This window comes from Heloderma suspectum, chromosome 2 (assembly GCF_057233095.1).
Source record: "Heloderma suspectum isolate Gila_16-S chromosome 2, 16-S_ref, whole genome shotgun sequence".
NCBI lineage: Eukaryota > Metazoa > Chordata > Lepidosauria > Squamata > Helodermatidae > Heloderma > Heloderma suspectum.
In genome coordinates, this window is record NC_139459.1 from 251,632,287 (window position 1) to 251,655,160 (window position 22,874).

Here is a 22,874-nt window from a genome sequence, read left to right on the forward strand (position 1 = left end):
ACTGTACAGATGGCAGGAGAGAAAAACTAATACTGTATCCCACACAGAAAAACAAAAACAAAACATGGACATGGAAGAGATTCACATGAATAGAGTAATTTAAATTTGCAGAGGTTTTGTGCTAATTAAACTAATAATGTCAGTTAATTGGGAAAATTTCTTGCTGGCTACATGTGAAATCTGTATTTTAAGTGTACTTTGAAAACAAAGATAGAGATCCAGTTATTTGGAAAAAAGCAAATAAAAGGTAAAACAACAACATTCACTACCATGCCAACTTACAGACAAAACAGACTAAGATTGTTTTAAAAAATTACCGGTCTTGGTGGTAGCGACTGTCTTTACATACGGGCAGCTGACTATTTGCATCATTGCTACACCTGTAAAATGGATAAGCAAGCATGTTGGAAAGCTGCCACTATACGTCAGCTACCACTGGGAATCTGAGCAGTATCAGTTTCCTGTTACAAATTTAGCATGCCATTTTTTTCCAATGGCAATAAGAAGCAAGCAGGAAGGTCTACACTCAATTTTGCACTAACATTTTATTAAAGTTATGCCAGATCAATTACACATCCTGCAATAATCTGTTTATACTGAACAAGAGGATTCAAAGGCCAATGCATCAGTCCTTTTTAAGGGAAAAAAGTGGGGTGGGGGGATGACCCAAGGATTTAAATGCAGTGTGGGCAGCCTTTTCCACCCTCTTAAAAGATAACACTAAGAAAAAGGTCATACTTATTTTGCTGTCTATTTACAGAACTTTATTCAGCATTTAGGCAAAACAACTCATGCATCCCTATGCATGTTTACTTGGAAGGAATCCCCACTATGTTCAATAGGAATGAATTCCAAGTACTCACAGGATAGCAGCTTTAAAAATGTATTTATTTGGGAAAATAAAAGAATGGTGGTGTTGAAAAGACAAAATCATACTAAGAGGCACAGGAGTATCAGTCCGGAGGGGGGAAGACAAGGCTGAAGGTAAGGAAGTGAACTGAAGCAAAGGGGGACAAGGAAAGGGGGACAAAAAAGAAAAGAAAGAAGCTGAGTTGATGGCTCATTAGCAGCTTATATTTGCTCTCCCTTATATCTTCTCTCACCTCTCCCACTCCTATCTCCATTCCAGCACCCACATGGATTGCAAATTAGTCATTTAACCATTACCCAAGCCACATAGGAGCTGATTTTCTGCAAGCATCTCCCTTGTGGCTAGGATGACTTTTACAGGGTTCCCATTAAGTGTATTCACTGAGAAGAACAGAGTCAAGAATTGCTTTCTAATTAAAAAATGATACTGACAGTGTCACACAGGATGAGGAATCCAGCAAATGGGGGTGGGGGAGAGAACAGGAAGTGGAGTGAGATTTCAGACAAAGAGATCATTTAAAGGAGGCAATTGCATGAGTGGTACCAAGCTGTTACAGTACCTTCTAACACTTGAAATGCAAAAAAGTAAACACTTCCTGAATCCCTTTTGGAATATTTTCACTCCCATAATTTGGGATACACAAAATGAAACTAATTCAAGTTCAAAACACACACAAAAAACAAAATGATTCTCCAAGAGTGTCCAATACAAAAACATTAAAATATCATTCAAGGGTTTTTGTATTGTATCAGTCTTCCAGGAAGTGTCTTTTCTAGTAAGATTCCCAAGCTTTATTCATGCATGGAACAAAATGCAAACAGCTGAGTCAAGCAGAGTATTTGCTAGAGTGAATTTATGCTACAAACGTGTAATGAATGCAAAGGTTAATCTTGTTAACCATGTTTTGAACATGCCTGAAATTAAGGATAGGGCTGCAATCCTAAACACACTTACTAGGGAGTAAGCCCCACTGAATACAGTGGAACTTACTTCTACGTAAACATGCATAGGATTGTACTGGAGGTTATTTTAAACACACACATGTAGAAGATCACTGACCGTGGTTAAGATTTTAGTTTATAAAGACTTCTGAGGAGAGTTGTAATTTCCACTGCCAAACTTGTCATGTTAAATGTACAGCTAGCTTTTCATATATGAACTAAGAGAAATGGAACTACTGTTCAACACCTACAAGTATTATTATATAAAGCCCTTTGCCTACACAGTATGTACTGGGTTAGACTGGCCTTGTTTAACTGTAAGGGAATTGGAAATCTGCATGGCTGCAACTATGCAGCAGAGTGAAGATGAAGCTTCATCATGCATTCTCTTCTGTTGTTCAGTCGTTAAGTCGTGTCCGACTCTTCGTGACCCCATGGACCATAGCATGCCATAGCATTCCTGTCCTCCGCTCTCTCCCGGAGTGTGCTCAAGTTCATATTCATTGCATCAGTGATGCATTCTCTAAGCTATAATTATTTATAAAAATAGTAAAGTTTCTAGCTACAAAAATTTTGTTTGCTTCCAAATAACAGAAGCTCCAAATGCGGGTGGGGGAGGGGGGAACGAGATAATCTGAACTGGTACTTCTTCACTTACCATAATAGTGCAAGATGGAATGTATTTTCAGTACCTATAATGTTTTACTAAATTTTGCAGCCTCTTCTTGTTTCCTCAGTACGTTCCTATTTACTTAACTAGATAAGACTTTTTTCTATCAGGAAAACAAGGTTCAGAGGCAGCACTCAGATAGGAATACACCATGGCAGCAACAGGAAAAACTACACTATGATGGCACAGCTTGCCTATGTTGCCCAATGAGATTGCATTAATCAATGGATCAGGAGGAGGAGATGCATGTTTTAAGGCTCTGCCCCATCATCCACACTTCAGTGCAGGGCTTAATAAGAACCTCCTTCCTTTGTTCCAGTGCGAGATAGTGTGTATGTTTTAGCAATCACTCATGTTGATACTTTTCAGAATAACTACTGGAATTTCATCTAGTATATTTTAAGGTCCCTGAGGTTCCACTACGAAGACAAGCAGCTTGGCCGGTATATCGATAGCCAAACTAGAAGTGCTTTGTGAGGTGGAAAAACATCTCTCTACATAAATGCCCAAGCATGACACTGGCATTGGCTATATCTTCTTTAAGAAGTCAACTTTTTCCAGCCAGCTGAGGTGATTAAGAACCCTGGTAATACTAGCCCCAAATGATCAAATTTGTGATTAATATCCTTGAAATTATGAATAGGCCTTACGCAATGACATTTGGCAAAAGCCAAGGTTATTCATTTTCTAATAAAATGTTCAAATATGCTTCCCACACAGGCCAAGTTTGGATGATCAAATCCTGGCTTAATACAGCAGGCTATGCATGGGCTTCGTGCACCTGCATGTAGCCCCTTTACTTGTCCTTCGTACAAGTGAGAGAACGAGCTAGTCAGCCATAGCTTCCTGTTACACCTGTACCAGGAAACTACAGTTAATGGCTTCTGAAGAAGCCAGGATCTGAAGCCACAGTTTAAATTTTGCTTGAATCCTGGCTTGTTAGGAAGCCATTAACCACAGTTCTCAGTTCGCACATAATTGGTTAACTGCAGCTCCTGGCTTGTTTCTCTGCTTGTGCAAAGGGAAGAATGAAGTAACAGCAAAGGTGCTGCAGGTGGATGCATGATGTTCATGCATAGTCTGAAGGACCAATAAATTGTGTTTTTTAAAAGCAGAAGTTATATTCTGCTCATGCTGAAAAGAGTGATTTCATGACTGGATGCAACTTAAGGATTTGATAACCCAAATGTGGCCATAGCATCAAGATTATCTCTTCAAATATATCTGTCTGAAACTTTACTCCATTTACAGAATAAAACCTGGATATCTCAGGAATTTAAACTGGTGCATGGACCACTTCAAGTTCATTTTAAAGATTACACTGTTCCACATGGTTTGCATATATGCCACTTGAAATTTTAACACTCTAATAGCGACTTTTAAAAATAAGTATATGTATTCTGCATCCTCAAATCTCTGTATAATAATCTTTACATTGAAACTATGTGGCTGAGATCCAAAGAGCCCTTGCATGACAAGCAAGCACTTTTCTCTGGGTGAAATACTGAATACTCTCCCTGTCCAAATCACACTCTGTCTCACACTTTTCAACAGGTGGGTGCATGGTACTGCCAGGAGGAAGAAGAACATTGCAAAAATGTTATCCATAGTTCCATCTGCAGAGACAGGTACTTAAATCTGAGGCCTACCCTTGACCTTATTTATTTAATAGATTTTTATACCACCCCTTAGCAAGTGTTCTCATTTCACCTGACAATTACCACTTTGCAACGTAACTACTGAAATTTAAGGTCTTCTGCGCTCCATCAGTTTAATCCCTATCAAGTACATATATACATCCATGATCTAAACTTGAAGGTGTTAATAGCTGCATTTTAACCTACAGCGCTACAGCTAATGCTTTGAAGAGCATAGGTAATTAGCTGACTCGATAGTTCACCATAGAAGCTGTTCACTTCTCCTTATCTTCAAAGTAGCCTACTTCTACCCAAGATAACACCTACTTTTTAAAGTCAGTAAGGCCTAACACCATATTTTTATGGCACAAATCCATGCATGTCTCTCCAGAATTTAGTCCCACTGAGTTTAATGGAACTTACTTCTAGATAAGCGTCTACAGGACTGTAAACTTAAGTACCGGACACTAGGTGAATTTCTTCCAACTATTAATTGTAAGACCGAGACATTGTGTTTTTTAAAGCACAAGATGTATTCTGCTCATGCCAAAAATAGTGTTTTACGTAACTGAATGTGGCTTCTTTCCAATAAAAATTAATACTGGATATTTTTTTTTTTACTTTAAAAAGCCTGTCTAATAACTCCAAATCTGTTGAATATTTTGAATGAAGAGGGTTCAGGCAAATTCCATACACAGTGGACACATGAGTGCAAACAAATTGACAACATGGACATGTGGCTGATAAGACAGTTACAGTTTCCCAATTTACCTGGTAGTGGAATAGGCATGCCAGGAAGGGGAACACGAAACGGAGGTACCATTACTGGTGGAAAAGCAGGAATTGCTGCAGTTGGCTGAGGTACTGCATGAGGAACTGCAGGAGGCAATGTCTGTGGGACGGGCTGGGGTACAGTCTGCACAGGCGTAGCAGAAGGAGCAGAGGTTGAAACACTGACTGAAGGTGTGGCAACTGAAACGGCTGAGCTGGGGGTCTGGTCTTGTGTTGTAGGTGCTGATAAAGAAAACAAACATCTGAAACCCTGTATCATACAATATGAGTTGTATACTTAAAAGGACTCACCACCATATCAATGCAAAGTTGGTTATACTCCCGTAAGTGATTTATGAACATATATACAGTTTTCAGAGAAGCCACTTAAGAGTCTTCATATTATTTCATTTCAGTAAAAACATCCATCTTAAAAAGTGTTTTACAAAATTAGAGCTTGGATCCTCAAGGTGGAGCCCCCTTCAAAAGACTTTCTGCCGCGAGCAACAAATCATGAAATAATCTCTGCATCTCTGAACATTTACGCCATACACACATGCACACACTCACCTCAAGATCACATGTACAGTAAATTTCTGAAAAGAGCTGATATTGAGATTTTTCAGCTTTCTTCAAAGGACAGTTATAGCATTTTATTTCACCTCCACATTTTCCATACAATGCACCTAACAAACCTCCAGAGCTGTGGCAGGAGTTTTCTGTTGATTCACCAAACAGCAAATATAGTCAGTTGAAGAATGGATTATTAGGAACTTACATTATGCCAAGCCAAAATAAAGAACAAGGAAACTACCCTGTCCCTTGACTTACGAGTGTACATATCATGTGTAATACGAAACATAACTTTAAAACATCATTAGAGCAGTTCAGCATATGCATGGCCACAGCATAATGTAAATATATTCAATCTTTCCCCCTTGAATCCAGCGATTGTAAGTATTCTAGAATCCTATAGCACCTCCAAGTGGCACCAGAATGTAGTATTAAATTCTGCAGCATGATTGGAGACTGTATTTAATAAACTAACATTGCTTATTACACTGTGTAATATTAGGACAAACTATTAGAACTTGGATGTGGCGTCACTTAGTCAAAGAAAGCATATTTGTAAAAAAACACACCCCCCCCCCCTTTAGTAAGTGTTTAATTCCACAGTAGGTCATGGGAGCTTTTTGCCCTTAAAAAAAAAGACTTCACAATAGAACACTGATGGCACTGTTTTCATATTTAATTTTACACAAGGTACGAATATAAACTACTGTTGTTGCATAAGGCCCTGATATTTTCTAGGGCAGCATCCAAAGCTTCCCTTGCAACTAGTGAGAACAACCCCTAGCTCATGGTAACCTAATACTTCCTAGAGCGGCTGGAAACAAGCCAAAACTACTATTTCCAGAACAGAACAAGTCAGCAGGGTTCACACAAGGGAGCTCTGCTGAACTTTCCCATTTGAGAAATGCTAGTTTTGGCTAGTTTCCGGGGCTGTTCTAGGAAGCACTAGGTTCTCATTGTACTAGTGGTCATTCCCGCTAGTGCAGGGGTTGGCAACTTGTGGCCCTCCAGAAGTTTTGGCTTACACCTCCGATCAGCCCTAGCTAGCATAGCTAATAGTAAGGGATTGGGGAGTTTTAGGCCAAAACATCAGGGGGGCCACAAGTTGCCGACCCCTGTGATAGCACTACCTAATGAGTGCTGTCTGATTGCCAGCTTTGGATATGGCCCTAAGATCTCTCACTGGTATTAACACCAACAAGGAATGGACAGTACAGCAAGAGAGTTATAACTCCCATAGCTTATATGAACCGAATCCTGATGTTTTCACTAACATTTTTCTTTTGTTTAGAAAAATGGTTATCTGGGCCAGAAAAAGACAACTTACACTTTAGATGTATTTACACAACCACACTTTTCATTTAAGGAATCTACAACACAATTCAGTCTTTTTATTGTATACTAGGAGTAATCAGCAAGAGGTCTGGAAGCCTTAATGTGTTAAGCACCTTATGAACTAGTGCCATTCATCCATCTTTATGCTGCTGGGAATAATCAAATTGCCGTGATATAAGCCGAACACGGTGAGCATACTCTAGATATAGGCTATATATATATATTTTTTCTGCAAGCTCAAATTCTGCTTCCTTGAATTGTCATGAGTTTGGAGTACTGCAGAGTCATCAAACTCAGGAGGAAGAGTATAGGGAAGAGAAAGAGGAAAGAAATGCATTTTAAGAGCAATAGGTGCTAAATGTAGGGAAGAGAAGTGAATTTTGGAGTTTTTGTTTTTCAGTTTATTTTGTAAGCCAGCAAACAGAGCTTTTGGTATAATAGTTTCTCAGCTATGACTGTATAGGGCCTGGTAACAATGTAACATTATCCATAGTATTTTGTTATTACCCATTTGGATTACTCCCACATGAGAAATCTTCTTCACAGACAAGAAATTATGTAGATGTGGGCATCATTTTATACAATTGTCAAGACCGCCTCTAAGTATTCCCTTAATAACAAATGCACAGGGAAGGGAAGGCCATCTTTGCACCTTCTGAAGAAGTTTCACATGAAGGCAAACAATTATTTCCTTCCCCTCTATTGAGGCAATGTGTACATGCCATCAGCAATTCAGATTAAAAGTGGGAAGACTACAAGACGGGGTTATTGATTGAACTGCAAAAGACCAGGGAACCATTCATCTTCCTGTTGATAACATTAACTACCATAACCAAGAAGGGAATTTGCCCTAGCACCTGGATTTTGAGGGAGAATTTCCTCAAAGGTCCTAAGTTAAGCATTTACCATAGACATACGTGGATCCCATTGCCCAATTTCGGAATTAGCATCTGTGTCAGAAAAGGATAAATGAGAACGTAAAAAATCCCAAAGGAAGCCCCTCCTTGGGGGGGGGGGGAAGGAAAAAAAGTGTTTTTTCTACTAAAACAGTAGAATATTTTGGTTGAAATATGTTTTTGTCCTAACATGAGTGCCTCTGGAGTGAGTGGAGTTGCCATAAAGCTCACATGAGGGCACCACTTCTATAGACTGGTTCCTCCACATAGCTGGCCACCACAAGAATCAGTGTGTTTACAACATGCATCATCCATGTGGAGGCATTTATTCTCACAAATGATGCCTCCATATGAGCACAAATTAGTAGCAAGACTGGTGAGGCACTTCCATGAGCGTCACTGCATGTCTGAAGTAGCCCTAAGAAGTAACAATGATGTTAAAACAATTACTGCTTAAGAGGGAGGCAGTTTATAAATGTGAACCAACCCGTTTCCAAATGATCGTGTACGTGGAAGAGACTATATGAAGAGAAACAAAGGAGGAGCATCAATATACATGTCATTTGGCCTTAAGAAGGAGGGTAGCATTTTTTCAAAGATACAATTTATTTCTCAATCAGTCAACACCTAACCCCCTCCCTTCCCATATCCCTCATAATTTACTCACTGGAAACGGTTTGTGAAACAGAGGTTGCTGTGGTAGTAGTAGAAGTTGTAGAGGACTGAGTACTTGACGATGTCGACGGAGATACTGCTGATGCAGGACTGCTAGTAGTAGGTGTGGAGGCGCCTACAGCTTGGGCCTGGGCTTGAGCCTGGGCCTGGGCAGCCAGAATTGGTGTCAGTTCAGACTGCTGAATAACTTTCACTCCATCAGGTTTGGTCCAGGCTGACTCACGTGTTCGTGCATTATAGTAATAAACCTAGAGAAAAAATAGACAATTTTAAGTTACTGTACGTAACCTAGTTCTTCTGATTCATCCTTGAAATTCACAGCTAAAAACTCTCCAAATCAGTATATTTACTGGAAATTTTAGTATTCTGAAGAAAACATTGTATTACCCAGCCACCTTAACCAATAAGGTTATCACATTTTATAATGCAATATGTATCTTAAGCGGCCATGACAACAATTGCTGCTATTGTTACTAGAGATAATTCTGACCTTTCCGTCTGGAGTTTTGTTTTCTACCCATATCTCTTCAGTAGGTGGCATTGTTGGTGTTCCAGGGGCAGAAACTGGTGGCATTCCTGGAGGAAACATCATACCAGGGGGTGGTGGCATGTTACCCATGGGAGGAGGCATGAAAGGTGGTCTCTAAAAACATATGTAATAGAAAAAAATATTACAAGGTATGTTCCAATCCATAACTAAGGAGCAATAACATAAACTCTACTGAAACTTAAACAGTTGTATTGAATGTAAAAATAACAAGGTGCTCAATGCAAAAAGAACAAGCACCGTTCTTTTACTCATAGTTCATCCAACTTGAATCCCAAGCTGTTTAAGACCAGCTTGGTTCAGCTTCCTATTAGATTTAGAACAGTCCCAAAACAAGACTGCTCACAGAAGATTTTGATGCAATACCTCACATTCATCTTCTCACACATTTACAGGGTTGTCATATATGAAAGTGGAAGCGAGTATTGACCACTGCAGAAAATTCCATACACCTATCAATAAATTGCTTGCTAATGTTTTAATATCACTGTTTCGAGCTTTAAAGAGATGTAAATTCACACCACCGACGTTTATTTATGACATTTTTACATTTCCCATCAACCAAATCATCGGCAAGTTTACAAAACTTAAACATCTATAAAAACCCAAAATAAAAAATCAAACAAGATTTAAAACATCAATACAACTGACAAAATCTACAGAAATAAAATCTACAAAACCACACATCAAACCCAGGACAAGACAGTAGAAAAATATATATGAAAAGAACACAAACTAGGTGTCAGGCAAGCCTGTCTGGGAAAAGCAATCTATAACCATGTAATATTTTGTGTAGCACTTAACATTTGCCAGCAAATAATTATTTCAACTTAATATAATTATTGTATGTACGATATCAGCTTACACAAGAAAAAAAGAGGAAAATATTTTAGAAATGAGTCACTCCCTCATCATTGGTTGAGCTCGCTGATGCCATGGAATGTTCATAAACATTCTAAATGTTCAGGAAACAGCTAACAATATGATGTGACAAACAATGAAGGTTTTGTGAGGGAGGTGAAAGATCAGTTGTCTAGAAAATTATTTCTCAGAGACCCTACATCAGTGATGGAAAAGAAAATTTCATTAAGACACAAAAACTTGAGAGGTCAATAGCAGTGGAGTTGCCTGCCAGGAAACGCAACATGGCTGGACTGGCAGTTTATATAAGTGATGCCAATTGCCCATCTCTGGCCTAGGGACAACTAGAAGCTGTGAGGAAGAGAACCCAATTAAATCAAATTTAAAAATAAGAAGCCCTAAAAGGCAAGGTGGCAGAAGAAAAGTGAAGAATGCAAATGGCAGTAAAACAGGAGCCTGGGGGAATCACAGATGAAAAGAGCAAAGAGGTTGAAGGAAAAGAAGCCCAAAGGGGGCAGAAAGCAAAGAAAAGTGGGTGACAATAAAAAGGGGCCTGGGGAAAACTTCACATAGGGCCTACTTCAGACAAGAGAGACTATTGTTAGGAAAGGGGTAACAAAGAGACAGAGGTGCTGGGCTGGCAGGGAGGCTCAAAGCAAAACAGAATAGTCAGCTGAAAAGAAGAGAGCTTTTAGAAACAGTGACAGAGAAACTAGGGATCTGAAAGAAAGGAGGAAATAGAGTTCAGTAAATGAGTAGTGAAATAGGAAGAAAGGCTGAGGAAAATACTCACAAAGGCCTAGGGACAAAAGGCTATGTGCTGTTGCCAGAAACAAAGGGAACAGACAGAAGTTCTATGCAGGCAGGCAGGCTGAAAGTTGGGAGGTTGAATGAAAAAAAGAGCAAGAATTAGGATAGTTTGAGGGAAAATATTAAGAGTAGTCAGTAAGAAAAAAGCAAACACCTAGTATTAACTGATTCTACTGCAGTCCTTTGGACAGATGAGATCTTCATCGCTACTGGAAAATGGATGACCACATATTTTACCCTGGGAAAAGGAATCCACCTTCCTTTAAATAAAATTAGGACTGCCCGCAAAATGTATCCCATGCACATTTTTACCTGTAGATGTGGAGGTCCCATAGGTGGAGGAATTCCTCCTGGAGGTGGCATTGGAGGCATATTTGGATCAAATGGAGGACGTCCAAAAGGAGGCCGGGGTGGTGGTGGTGGACCTCGCATCATACCAAAAGGTGGAGGGGGACGCATAAGAGGTGGTGGGCCTCTCATGACAGTGTTTGGTGGAGGAGCTGGACCACGAAATCTCAGTGCTTGCTGTTGAGCCATTCTGTGAGCAAGACCAAAGAGAAACAGTTTTGTATTCAAACTTATTGATCAACAAAAGGGCACTGGTGCAATAAGTGAGTCAAAACTTTCCGATAGAAGTTCTCACGAACAATACTGGGGCGCCAAACTTTTGGGGAGGCTTTGGCCTCACAATTTAAAAGTATTAGAAATTAATATCTAGACTGGGGCTACTTAGAATGGAAACGCACTCTGCAAGATTCCCTCCCACAGGCCTAACTATAAAAACCTCAGGCACAAGGTACAATACCCATACCTCTCCTATATACATCCAAGGCTTCTAAATCACTTGTTTCTGATAATTAATACTAAGGCACCCAACAGTTTCATAATGTGAATAGGTGCCCACGACACCCTTGAATGAGACCATCTACATTCTTTTCACTTTTAACCTAAAGCAGAATTTGAGTATACTAAACCCACTGTGCCACCCAGCCCTCTATAGAGGTAGCTTAGTAAATGTATATATAGGAAAAAACGTTCACCTTTGTAACCAACAAACGCTCTTCTGATGCTCTCAGGAAAACAATTTTGCCCACCATTTAGTGCCAGTGCAATACCAATGTTGGCATGATGACTCAAAATTGAAAAAAACAAAGGTTATAAGGTGGCGAACGACAACAGACATATAATTCAATACTCATTATTCAAACACCTTCTAATTTAGGGAGTTGCATAGCATCAAGGTGTTTAAGAATTCTACTGCTATATATAAATTGTAAACTTGTGATGTTATACCTTAAGTGGCCGCTGCCAGCTCCACTGGGGCCACACCAGAGTACGGTATTCTTGATAAAGATATCAGAGAACATAATATATGCATATTGCATCAGTTATGAAGGGTGCATACATATAAATATTTCAGGTTATGTCTTCAAAATATCAGCAAGCTTGGGCCCATTTCCAAAATACTCAACAGGTATTTTAAAAGGAAAAAGCCACAATGCATACATGTGCATAACTGAATGATATACATGTATTCTGTAGTTATCAACGTTAATGTACAAAATATCTTATTAACAGGGGCTCCAAGACACACTTTCACTACCAAAGTTCTTCTGCCAGTTCTGGAAAATACTGTCTACAGAACTGAGAGCATTAGTATTGCAGGCCACAAAATTATGATGAGAACCAATAAGTGGACTCAGGACTGATTTTAATGTGACATTTTGTACTCATGTGTTTACCTTTTGTAATTCTATTAGCGCCTACACATGCAGATGGTACACAGGAATCACAAACTTTCCAAAACAGATCCACAACCAGATCCCTACGGAGTGCTATTTGTGGATTCAATGTGGAAAGCATTCTCACCATATTTTCACACATTAACATTTACGTTTATCCTTTAAAAAGTGTATATTTATAAGTATAAATCATGAAAACTTTGTTTGGCCTTTTCCAACATGTACACTTGTATTTACTAAGTGGAGAATTAAACAGAAATAGTTATTTGAAAGTGTAAGCAAGCGATTTAACTCCTGAGCCAACACTAACAGGACAAATTAGATTTTTGCAGCTTGTTCAAGAGGTACTGGGTGTGGAATTCAATGCTCATTTGATTACTACTTCCATTTTATCCCACCAGATTCTGACAAGCAAATGTGCTCTGGGACAAACTGGTTGTCCAAGCCCATCTGGGAAAAACAAATGGACAGAGATCCAAGAGAATGTAGAGCTTTTATTTCCTAGGCATATAGGTTCTTCAGTTCATACTAGGCATATGGAAAAGTCTCCTCTCCAGGCTCAGAAAGGAGTAGGGTTTGTAGCCTGCCAAATAGTACACAATGTTCAGGTGTGGTACGGGCCTTCCTCCCCACCACCACCTCCACTGTTCATTGAGCACTTCCTCTGCCCAACTCCTGGAACAAGAGAGAGGAGAAGTTGGCAGCTCCTTAAATTGAGGGCTTCTGGAGTGCAAAGTAAGAAGTACAAGGGCTTGCTTTCCACTGGGCTTTGTTATAATCCAACATTAAACACCACTCCAAATAGTATAAACACATAGAAGGTTATTTTGGTAAAGTTCTGTCATTCTTCTCAGGGAAACTTCATATATCATATTTCCATGTACAGAAAAGCATGAAGCTTGCATATAGACTAGAATATATGACAATCACACACACACGTATTTTGCTCTGCACTCACATGCTGAGAAGCTGCAATTTGACACAGCTTTCTAGCATATGAACGTCACAAGTTACACCAAGCAAAACACAAGCACATACAAATACCACACATGCCAGTTTCACTGTTTGCTACTCGGAAGTGCCTCCTCATACAGAACAAGAAGTGTTCTGTGGATAAAATTTTAGATGTGCTTCTCTTGTGGTGGACAGAAAGGGAAACAATGGTAGCAAGATGGGTCAACCTTTTATCCTTTGAGATTCAAGAGGCTCTGCTTTATATACAAGCATACCTGCAATTTTTGTTTAAAAAGGCACCCTACGCTTTCCCAAACCTGCTGCCTTCCAGCTATGTTGGACTACAACCCCCCCATTCCCAGCAAGCATGCTGGCTAAGGATGACGGGTGCCGCAGTTAACACAGCTGGTCTGCTGTGACGGACACCTGCTCCGAGGTCTCAAGGAGGATTCTCCCCCTCCCGATCGTGTTTTTAGCTGGACGACCGAGCCCGAGTCCCACCGCATGGCCTTACCACCGAACTATGCCTCGTCCCCATAAGCCACCGCTCCAGGCGAGGCAACTCGGCGCCGGAACGGCGCGGCTAAGTCGCGTAAGAGCCCCCGCCCCACCGCCGGCCCAGGGCAGCCTTCCTAGTACGTCAGCGCGTACGGGAGCCACGATCCCATTGGCAAAAGTCGAGAGCGTGAGAAGCCCACCGCGGACAAAACGGGAATCCCGCCCGCGGAGGGAGAAAGCGCGCTCGGGTCGCTCCGCGGCACTCCTCCTCCTCCTCCACAGGCGACGCGGGAGGGGGCGCCTGAGAATAAAACGGGAACGACGCCCGGCGGCACAGCTTCGCCACGCGAGGAGAGGAGAGGCGAGGCGAGGCGGGTGAAACGGCCGGGGCAGCTAACGGGGGATCTCACCAGGGCAGGAACGAGGCTGCGGGAGAGCGGAGGGAGGAGACTGAACGGCCGCTTCCGCCTCGAGCGGGAGGGGGCGAGCGGGCGAGCGAGGGGGCGGGGAGGAGCCACCGAGGCGGAGCGGGAGAACGCGCGCGCGCTCACAAAGGCCTCGTGCTGCCGGCTCTCGCTGGCCCCTCCCCGCGCGCTGGGCGGCCGTTTGCGAGGAGGGCTTCGCCTCACCTGATCTCACTGTTGTACCGCTCCGCCGCCCCAGCGTCCCCTTCGCCGCCGCCAGCGCCGCCGCCACCAGCGCCGCCACCTCCAGCGCCGCCGCCGCCTCTTTCCGCCATCACCAGCCGCCTCTGCCGCCCGACACGCCCACCCTCGCCAGGCCTAGCTCCTCGCCAGTGGCTGCTGGGCGCGTCAATCACAGAGCGAAAGCGGCTCCGTCTAGCGTCGATTGGCCGTTGCCGCCGCCGATTTTGAATGAGGGGCGGAAAGCGAGCGATGACAGGCTGGTTTTGCCGAAAGGCCATCGAGAGGCGCCGTCGAGTGCGCCCTCTTCAGGCCCGGGTTGGTGCACGTCGCGTGACCCGTGACCCGGAACTGACCCTTGCGTGAACGGAGAAAGGTAGCTTTGCCCACAGAGGTTGAAAAGAAGAAGAAGGAGGTCGCTTTGTTTGGATGCAAGGTTTCCGAGTTCGTGCTGGAGAAGCCATTTTTAATTGAGCGGCGCTACTTGCCGGTTCTGAAGGGGGCGCGCAGCTGCTGGCTTCTGGGGCCGCTGTGACCGACGCCCGGGGGAGGACAAGCGAGGCTCCTGAGCCCGGACGTTCCGTGTGCGCGCGCGGCCCTTTCCGGCGCGGCTGGGAGGCCGGGCTGCCCCGGCCCGCGCGCAGCCCCGGGAGGGTCTCGGACGGAGGCCGGCGGCGGCGGCGGCCGCCACTGGGGCGCCCTTTGCGCTAGTCGCGTCAGGCGGGCGAAGAGCGGGGCCGAGCTTCCTGATCCCGCCCCGCGTAGGTGAGCGCGGCCAAATCAGCAGGGCGTTCGTCGCTCTAGATTCTTAATCCTGGACAGAAAGAAGTCGGGCAGCTCCCAGCCGGCGTGGTTTCAGCCACGGCCGCGATTGTCTGTGGGCAGCCGGTGCGGGGCCCTCCAGAGGTTTTGGAAGACACTTCCCCTTAACCCCGGCCAGCGCTGTAATGTGAGGAGGAGCTGAAGCGATTTAGAAGTGGCTGTGTGGGGGGGTCAGTTCTGAGTGAGGCCGGCAGGGAAGGGAAGCCGAGCCGCGGAGCATCCGGCTGTTTTCAGTTTTGTGTACAGTTGGGTAGCTGCACGTGCTAAGTAAAATTTGTTTCTTCTAACTCGGTCTCTGTGGTTCATTTTATGAACTTGCGAATACTACAAGCATGGCCAGTCGTCGGGGGTGATGGGCGTTGTGGTGCCAGCACATCTGGAGGGTCCCAGGTTGGGGAAGGCTGTTCTAAGGCTACGGTTCTCAACACACCTAACTACGATTAAGCCCCATTGAACCTGGAGCACCTGAAGACGTGATTTTCCTTTGGTGGGTTACATGCCCCTCCAACCACTAGATTATGCTGCTTGAGTTCTGGAGAACTGGAAAGCTAGCTCACTATTTTGTGACATTTTGGCTTGGAAGCAGTGACAGATTTTATTTCTTGGGCTCCAAGATCATCGCAGACGGGGACTGTAGCCATGACATTAAAAGACGCTTGCTCCTTGGGAGGAAAGCTATGGCAAACCTAGACAGCATAGTAAGAAGCAGAGACATCACCTTGCCGACAAAGGTCCGTCTATGGTTTTCCCAGTAGTAATGTATGGCTGTGAGAGCTGGACTATAAGGAAGGCTGAGCGCCGAAGAATTGATGCTTTCGAACTGTGGTGCTGGAGAAGACTCTTACGAGTCCCCTGGACTGCAAGGAGGTCAAATCAGTCCATCCTAAAGGAAATCAACTCTGAGTGCTCATTGAAAGGACAGATACTGAAGCTGAAGCTCAAATATTTTGGCCACCTAATGCGAAAACTCCCTGGAAAAGACCCTGATGCTAGGAAAGATTGAAGGCAAAAGGAGAAGGGGACAGAGGATGAGATGGCTAGGTAGCGTCACCGATGCAATGAATATGAACTTGACCACACTCCGGGAGAGAGCGGAGGACAGGAATGCTATGGCATGGTATGGTCCATGGGGTCACGAAGAGTCGGACACGACTTAACGACTGAAGAACAACAGCAACAAGTATTGCCCACCATGGATTTTGGATCCCCCCCCCCCATTTTCATTGCTAACATTATGTGCAGCCCTTCTAATGTGCAAAGCAGGTGAGTCTCACAAAAAGAACAGGCCATCTTGTGGCATTTTGTAGTTGTTAAGTCATGCCCGACTCTTCGTGACCCCATGGACCATAGCATGCCAGGCCTTCCTGTTCTCTGCTCTCTCCCGGAGTGTGCTCAAGTTCATATTCATTGCATTGGTGATGCTATCTAGCCATCTCATCCTCTGCCGTCCCCTTCTCCTTTTGCCTTCAATCTTTCCCAGCATCATGGTCTTTTCTAGTGAGTTTTCTCTTCGCATTAGGTGGCCAAAATATTTGAGCTTCAGTATCTGTCCTTCCAATGAGCAGATTCCATGGGGTTTTCTTGGCAAGAATACTGGAGTGGGTTGCCATTTCCTTCTCCAGTGGACCACATTTTGTCAGAACTCTCTGCCATGACCTGTCCGTCTTGGGTGGCCCTGCATGGCATAGCTTATGGCTTCACTGAGTTACGCAAGCCCTTCGCCACAACAAGGCAGTGACCCATGAAGGGGGCATTTTGTAGTACTGCATCTCATCCATTATATTTAAGACAGGTTTGGGGGTGGGGCATGAGGAATGGGGTGGGCTGAGGCGGCATAATAGTGCAGTTGCTTGAGACTGCTGAACTTGGCTGACATCTTGAACATCATCAATCTTTTACGAATTGGTATACATCATTTTTTTAAAAACACTGGAGTATTTAATATTTCTGCTTTAATAATAATTCTTAGTGTTGAATATATATTTAGGCAAGTGTGGTATCACAATGTGGTTGACCATACAAAAAAAGGTATCCCCAAAGAAAGATAAAGTGACTCCAGGAATAGCTAGCATCCCTAGTAAAACAGGGATGTGGACCCTGTGGCCCTACAGATCTTGTAGAATGAACTCTCATCCTTTACCATTGGTCATCCTAGCTGGGGCTCATGGGAGCTGGGAGCCCAACAACATCTGAAGGGCCATATGTTCCTCACCAGTGCAGTAAACCCATACATCATGCACACAGCTTACATACAAAACATAAATAGATGTCCATAGTATAAAAGTTCTGGCAGTCCTCAGTTTACCAGAGTGCTGAAATGTACACCACGTTATGTCTCTGAAAGTCCACTGACAGTCTTTATAGTTGGTTGGCTTATGCAAATCCTTGGGGAATGATGTGATACAATGCTGAAGCACATCACAAATTTTTAGAAAAAATGTATAGAATCCAATTATCTGTGGACACCTGCGAAATTCTCCAGAGAGATGCTACACTGCCCTTATAGGATTTTTAAAGTTAATTTTAGGCATTCCGCTTTTATGTACAAATATGAAAATAAGTTCTGTCAATGAATTAAGAACCATAACTAGTTGAATTCTTCCATTGCATCCCCCTAAGGAAGGAGTAGAACTCGGGGAAATGAGCCAGTGATGAGGAGCCTTTCTGTGTTGTTGTTACTTGCCAATGTTGGTTTTTATGAACATGGCATAACGTACCAGTATGGATTGGAGACCAAATTTGAGCAAAATAAGGAATTTTAAGAACATAAGAAGAGCCCTGCTGTATCAGACCAAGGGTCCATCTAGTCCAGCATTCTGTTCACATTGTGGCCAACAAGCTGCCTGTGGGAAACCCACAAACAGGACATGAGCGCAAGAACACCCTCCTGCCCATGTTCCCTAGCAAGTAGTGTACATAGCCTCACTGTCTCTGATACTGGAGATCGCATATAGCCATCAGGACTAGTAGCCGTTGCTAGCCTTTTCCTCCATAGATTTGTCTAACTCTCTTTTAAAGCCATCCAAATTGATGGCCATCACTACATCCTGTGGTAGCAAATTCCGTAGTTTCCAGAATATGTTCCTCAACACAAACACTTGGCTGTGGCGAGTCAGTATATCCATTTGGTCTTAATAGTTGCATTTATTAGATCAAATATTCCTTTGTGTTACACCTTAAAAACTATGTAGCTGTGAGTTGCTTTGCATGAAGCTGAGAAAACCTTGCTGAAAACTGAAGATCCTGAAACGTGGACACATTTAGAATCAGGACTGTGGGCTGTTACCAAAAGTGGATTTTTTGTTCCTTAAGAGCAGATGGGACTCTAGTACAAGAAGGAATAATACTATAGCTTTCTATTACAAGTGGGAATGGGGCTGAGGGAAGAGGAAAAGAAACTGCCCATGAATATCCAGATAATGTATTTTGGATACGTATAAGCTGCACTTAACTCCAGAGTTCCTGTTATGATTGGGCAAAAGCAGCCATTGTATAACTCTATAGGGTGCATGGAGCAATGGTTGTGGACAAAGAAAAGGTCTCTGACTAGAGTGCTGTAGGTATAACTGCCATCTTTATCTTGCCTGCAGCTTAAGAAAAACTTTTTCATGCAAGTTCTCATAAATGGTTCAACTCTTGAGTAGTCCTGTTGATTGAAGCTGATTGGTGGGAGATTCAGCAAAGACAAAAGGAAGTACTTCTACACCTAGTGTATAGTTAAGCTATGGAATTCACTACCACAAGATATAGTGATGCCTTTAAAAGGGGATTAGACAAATTCAGTGGCTATTAGTCATGATGGCTATATATTACCTCCAGTATCAGAGGCAGTATGCCTCTGAATACCAGTTGCTGCAGGGTGGAGAAAGTGGTGGGAAGGGTGCTATTGCACTCACGTCCTTCTTGTGGGGTTCCCACAGGCTGCTGGTTGGCTACCATGTTAACAGAATCTTGGACTAGTTGGACCCTTGGTGTGATCCAGCATGGCTCTTCTTATGTTATGTGCTTATTGAAATGGGATTGTATTCCAGAGCTGATGTTAATAAGGATTAAAACTCCAGTCACCAAAGTCTCCCTACATAATTTGCGTTTGTAACTGATTTTCAGTCTTCCTTTTAGCCACCAGGAGATCCCCTTCATCAGGTTTAGTATATGCAGACATAATTTTTCATCAATATAATAGTGAAGATCTTCTAGAGATTCCTGTGCCTGGTGCTTCTGTCTTTCTCTCTCTCTTTATGATTTGTTAAGTATAATGCTTTAAAGGCTGAACTGCATGAATGAATGAATGAAATCTCACTTGTTCCTGATATTCATGTCTTTTCAGTGTTAGGTCTTTCCTTTGGATAGCTTTCCTATACATCTAGACTGGTTCAATGACCTCAGATTTAGTTCGGCCTTGTAATCTGCTACTCATCTGTTTGGAAAGAGTAGCACTTGTCTCTAGGCAAGTACCCAAGTAACAAACAATGAACCATGTTTGTTCTCTGTGTGTGTGTCATTAATGCGTTAGCAGCCTTTTTCATTTTGGAAGCCCCTAAGATCTCCATATTCTAGGTGCCTTCTCCTTGTTATGTGCTGAGACCCATGCATTTTACTGTATAGATATGAGACTGCAATTCTGTAGTTACATATTTATTTGGAAGTAAACCCCAATAAACACAATGGGACCGATTTATAGACATGTAAAGGATTGGACTGTTATTCTTCTAGCATCTTCCTTGTTACTGTGTCCAGTGCTATCATAAGACTACAGATTCATTGGGGGAAAAAAGGACTGTGTTCAGTAACAGCAACAATGGAATGGATTATTGTTAGGTAATTTATTTATTTAAATACCTGTTATTAAGAGAGTTGGGTATATATGTATGGTGGGCTGATATATTGCTGAGGGTGGGTGCAGTGTATCCCCACTTGATGAGCAATAGTAGCTGACCTATCCAGTATCATGGCTGGCTGGCAGGTTTTTAACCACATTGCACAGTTGTCCCCAAGAACAACACTTTACTTTTCCCCATACAAATGAATGGCAGGCATCTACTTCTATGCAAGAAATAAATGATGTACATTTGGAGATGCTACTGGGATGGGGACAAAATCTCCTCCTTATCCCTGATCTCTACCTTGTGTGAAGTAGTAGGCAAGTGTGCTCACCCCCCACAACAAGAATGTTCATTCCAGAGTACTGTTCATTTACTCTGTCCCTTAAGATTCAGTGATAGCCATTTAGAACCACAACTCTTGTCTTTCTAGCCCACCATTTAGTTTGCATGGCTCCATGCTGGGTTCTGTTTCTTGGGTCATGTTAAAGTATGGCAGAATGTTGGGAACTGGCTTTTTATAGTTATATAGGTATACATTAGGATGCAATCCTATGCATGTTTAGACAGAAAAAAAGTCCTACAACTCCCAGCGTCCCTCTATCCTGCCATGCTGGTTGGAGCATGCTGGGAATTGTAGGGCACCTTTCTGTCTAAGCATGCATAGGATTGCACCCTTAGCCACCTTTCTAAATCATTCAAGGTTGCTCACAGTGACTAAAATCACAGCCATAAAAAGTCAGTATAATTCAGCAGAGTATATAATGTTATTCATTGCAAGATGAGGCCCTATTTTGAAAACAAGTGTATGTTCTTTTCTAAATGGTGATTTCCTTTGTTTTATTCAAATGTATTGTATGTCTGACTCTGAACAGCCTCCAGGCAGGCAGTGTTTCCAGCAGCTAGATCTTATACCTGCACAGATCTTCGATGATAGGAGCTGATAAGGAACATTCAGGGAAGTCAAAGAAGCTAAACAAGGGGAGCAAGAGAAGAAAAAAAAAGGATCGTTATATTTATTGAATGGAGACCCTCTGCTAAACTATATTTTTTTAAAAAATGAATAGGTTAGCCGAAGAGCCTTGTTTAACTGTCCACCTTTAAAACTAATGAAAATTATATGTGTGTACGCGCGCGCGCACACACACACACACATCTGCTCCTTTGATGTTACTAATGAATGAGCTCTTTTTAACTTACTCTGATGGCTGATAATTGTGCTCTAGCTCCTGGGCAAAAGTTATCAGTAATGTGGGTATGTAGACTGGCCACTGGCATCAAATATTCATGGAGTCACAGATGGGAATCTACAAAGAGTTAGTACAGAAACCAAGCATATTCCCAAGCATTCTGTGGTGATCATGTCAAAACATCAAGAGGAACTGGTGATTTGTTGCTACAGCTCCATAGATTGGTGTGGTTTGGCTTTTTAGAAGAAGGATAAGAAAGTGCCTTTGCCAGCTGGTGTTTCTAGTGGAAGTAGGTCAAGATGTGCCAAAAATGTTCAGTGGGTTCAGAAGAACAGAGACACTGCGTACACCTTGCTCTTTTCCAGACTGTGGTTAGTCATATCTTGTTTGCTTCTAATGCAGGAGTAGGGGTTGCAAAAAAGATTGTACCTCTCCAACCAGGGGTGGTGTAACACAAAGCAACCTGCTGTGTGAACATTATTTCTTTAGAGCAGGGGAGGAGAACCTCAGGCCTAGAGTCCAAATCTGGCCCTCCAGGGCTCCCCAGAAGGCAACACCATCTTTCCCTTGACCACTGATAGTTTCGTAGCTTCCCAGCTTTTGTGCCCAGCTTTTCCCCCCATTCCAAATGAGTAAAATGCCTCTCCTAAGGCTTAGTGATGGGCAGCAAGAGCTTTAAGCTACAATGGGCTGATTTGTTTTGGTGTTTTTTGTATTTTGACTCCACCCATTTACCTTTGGCCCCATCCACCATGGAATGCTCCCCCAGGAGCTTCTCTGATTCTCAGGCAGAAAGAGGTCCCCCACCCCTGCTTTATAATGCAATCCTATCCTTAATTTAAGGCATCTGGATGAGGATAGGATACCAGCTAAGTCCCCTTGTGCTTGTGGATCCTGAAGAGATATATGGCAGTGTTGGGGACAATACTAACAAAGCACCACAGTAATGCCGGTGCAGTGGTGTGACTGCCATGCTGGCATAGCTCCACAAATGCAAAGGTCAAAAATAGTGTCAGAGATGTGATAGGGGAGGGCTTAGTTGAAAACCTGTGCTCCCTTACACTTGGGTCCTGCCTCCATAACACCATTACACTAGTGAAAAGGGTGGTATTATATGATAAAAACACTCCCATTGAAGTAAATGGAAATCCCCTATCATCCCCTGCTCTGCTTCCATAGCCATGATTCCAGCTAATTCTGTGGCCAATCAAGGCTCACCAGGAGTGGTATATAAGTCCCTGGCATGTAACATACATCTCAGACAACAGGGCATGCAGCTATATTCGATGATTAAAAACCTGCCAGTTTAAGACCAGAGTTAAGGCTATCTCATGTTGGCTGAAGTGCCACAAAGCCAGGACACTGGAAGCTTAGGATGATGCCTTAACAGGCGAGCCCCATGATTGGTAATGATGTTGTGCAATGTCGCAAATTGTGCTTGCACACAACTTACTCTACATGTGAGATGAGCAATTTCTTCTCGCTCCATCCAACTAGCTTGTTTCCCAAACTTGAATGGGTGTGTCTAAGACTCACCAGATCAAGGGAGAACACAATGGCTTTAAAGACAGATCCCACTCAGCAATAGATTTACAACTCTTTATTGAGTGCCTTGGG

The 22,874-nt window shown here is 42.9% G+C and overlaps 1 protein-coding gene across 20 annotated transcripts in view; it reads right to left on the bottom strand.

The window, feature by feature from the left end:
• Positions 1 to 14,550, bottom strand: part of TCERG1 (transcription elongation regulator 1) — a 55,299-nt gene extending 40,749 nt beyond the window's left edge. For 7 of the 20 annotated variants that reach the window (XR_014788380.1, XM_084838732.1, XM_084838728.1 and 4 more), the window contains exons 1-6: positions 14,411 to 14,550; positions 10,900 to 11,125; positions 8,860 to 9,012; positions 8,362 to 8,617; positions 4,891 to 5,133; positions 318 to 380 (exon numbers count right to left, since the gene is read on the bottom strand). Coding sequence is in view for 19 of the 20 variants with exons in the window: in XM_084838732.1 (XP_084694858.1) it covers positions 318 to 380; positions 4,891 to 5,133; positions 8,362 to 8,617; positions 8,860 to 9,012; positions 10,900 to 11,125; positions 14,411 to 14,520 (1,051 nt within the window). In the remaining variant the exon portion in view is untranslated. Of the gene's footprint in view, positions 1 to 317; positions 381 to 4,890; positions 5,134 to 8,361; positions 8,618 to 8,859; positions 9,013 to 10,899; positions 11,126 to 11,627; positions 11,720 to 13,558; positions 13,893 to 14,410 lie in introns of those variants that run through there. The other 13 variants (XM_084838742.1, XM_084838737.1, XM_084838739.1 and 10 more) reach the window with 5 other exon arrangements.
• Between the last annotated feature and the right edge of the window lie 8,324 nt (positions 14,551 to 22,874).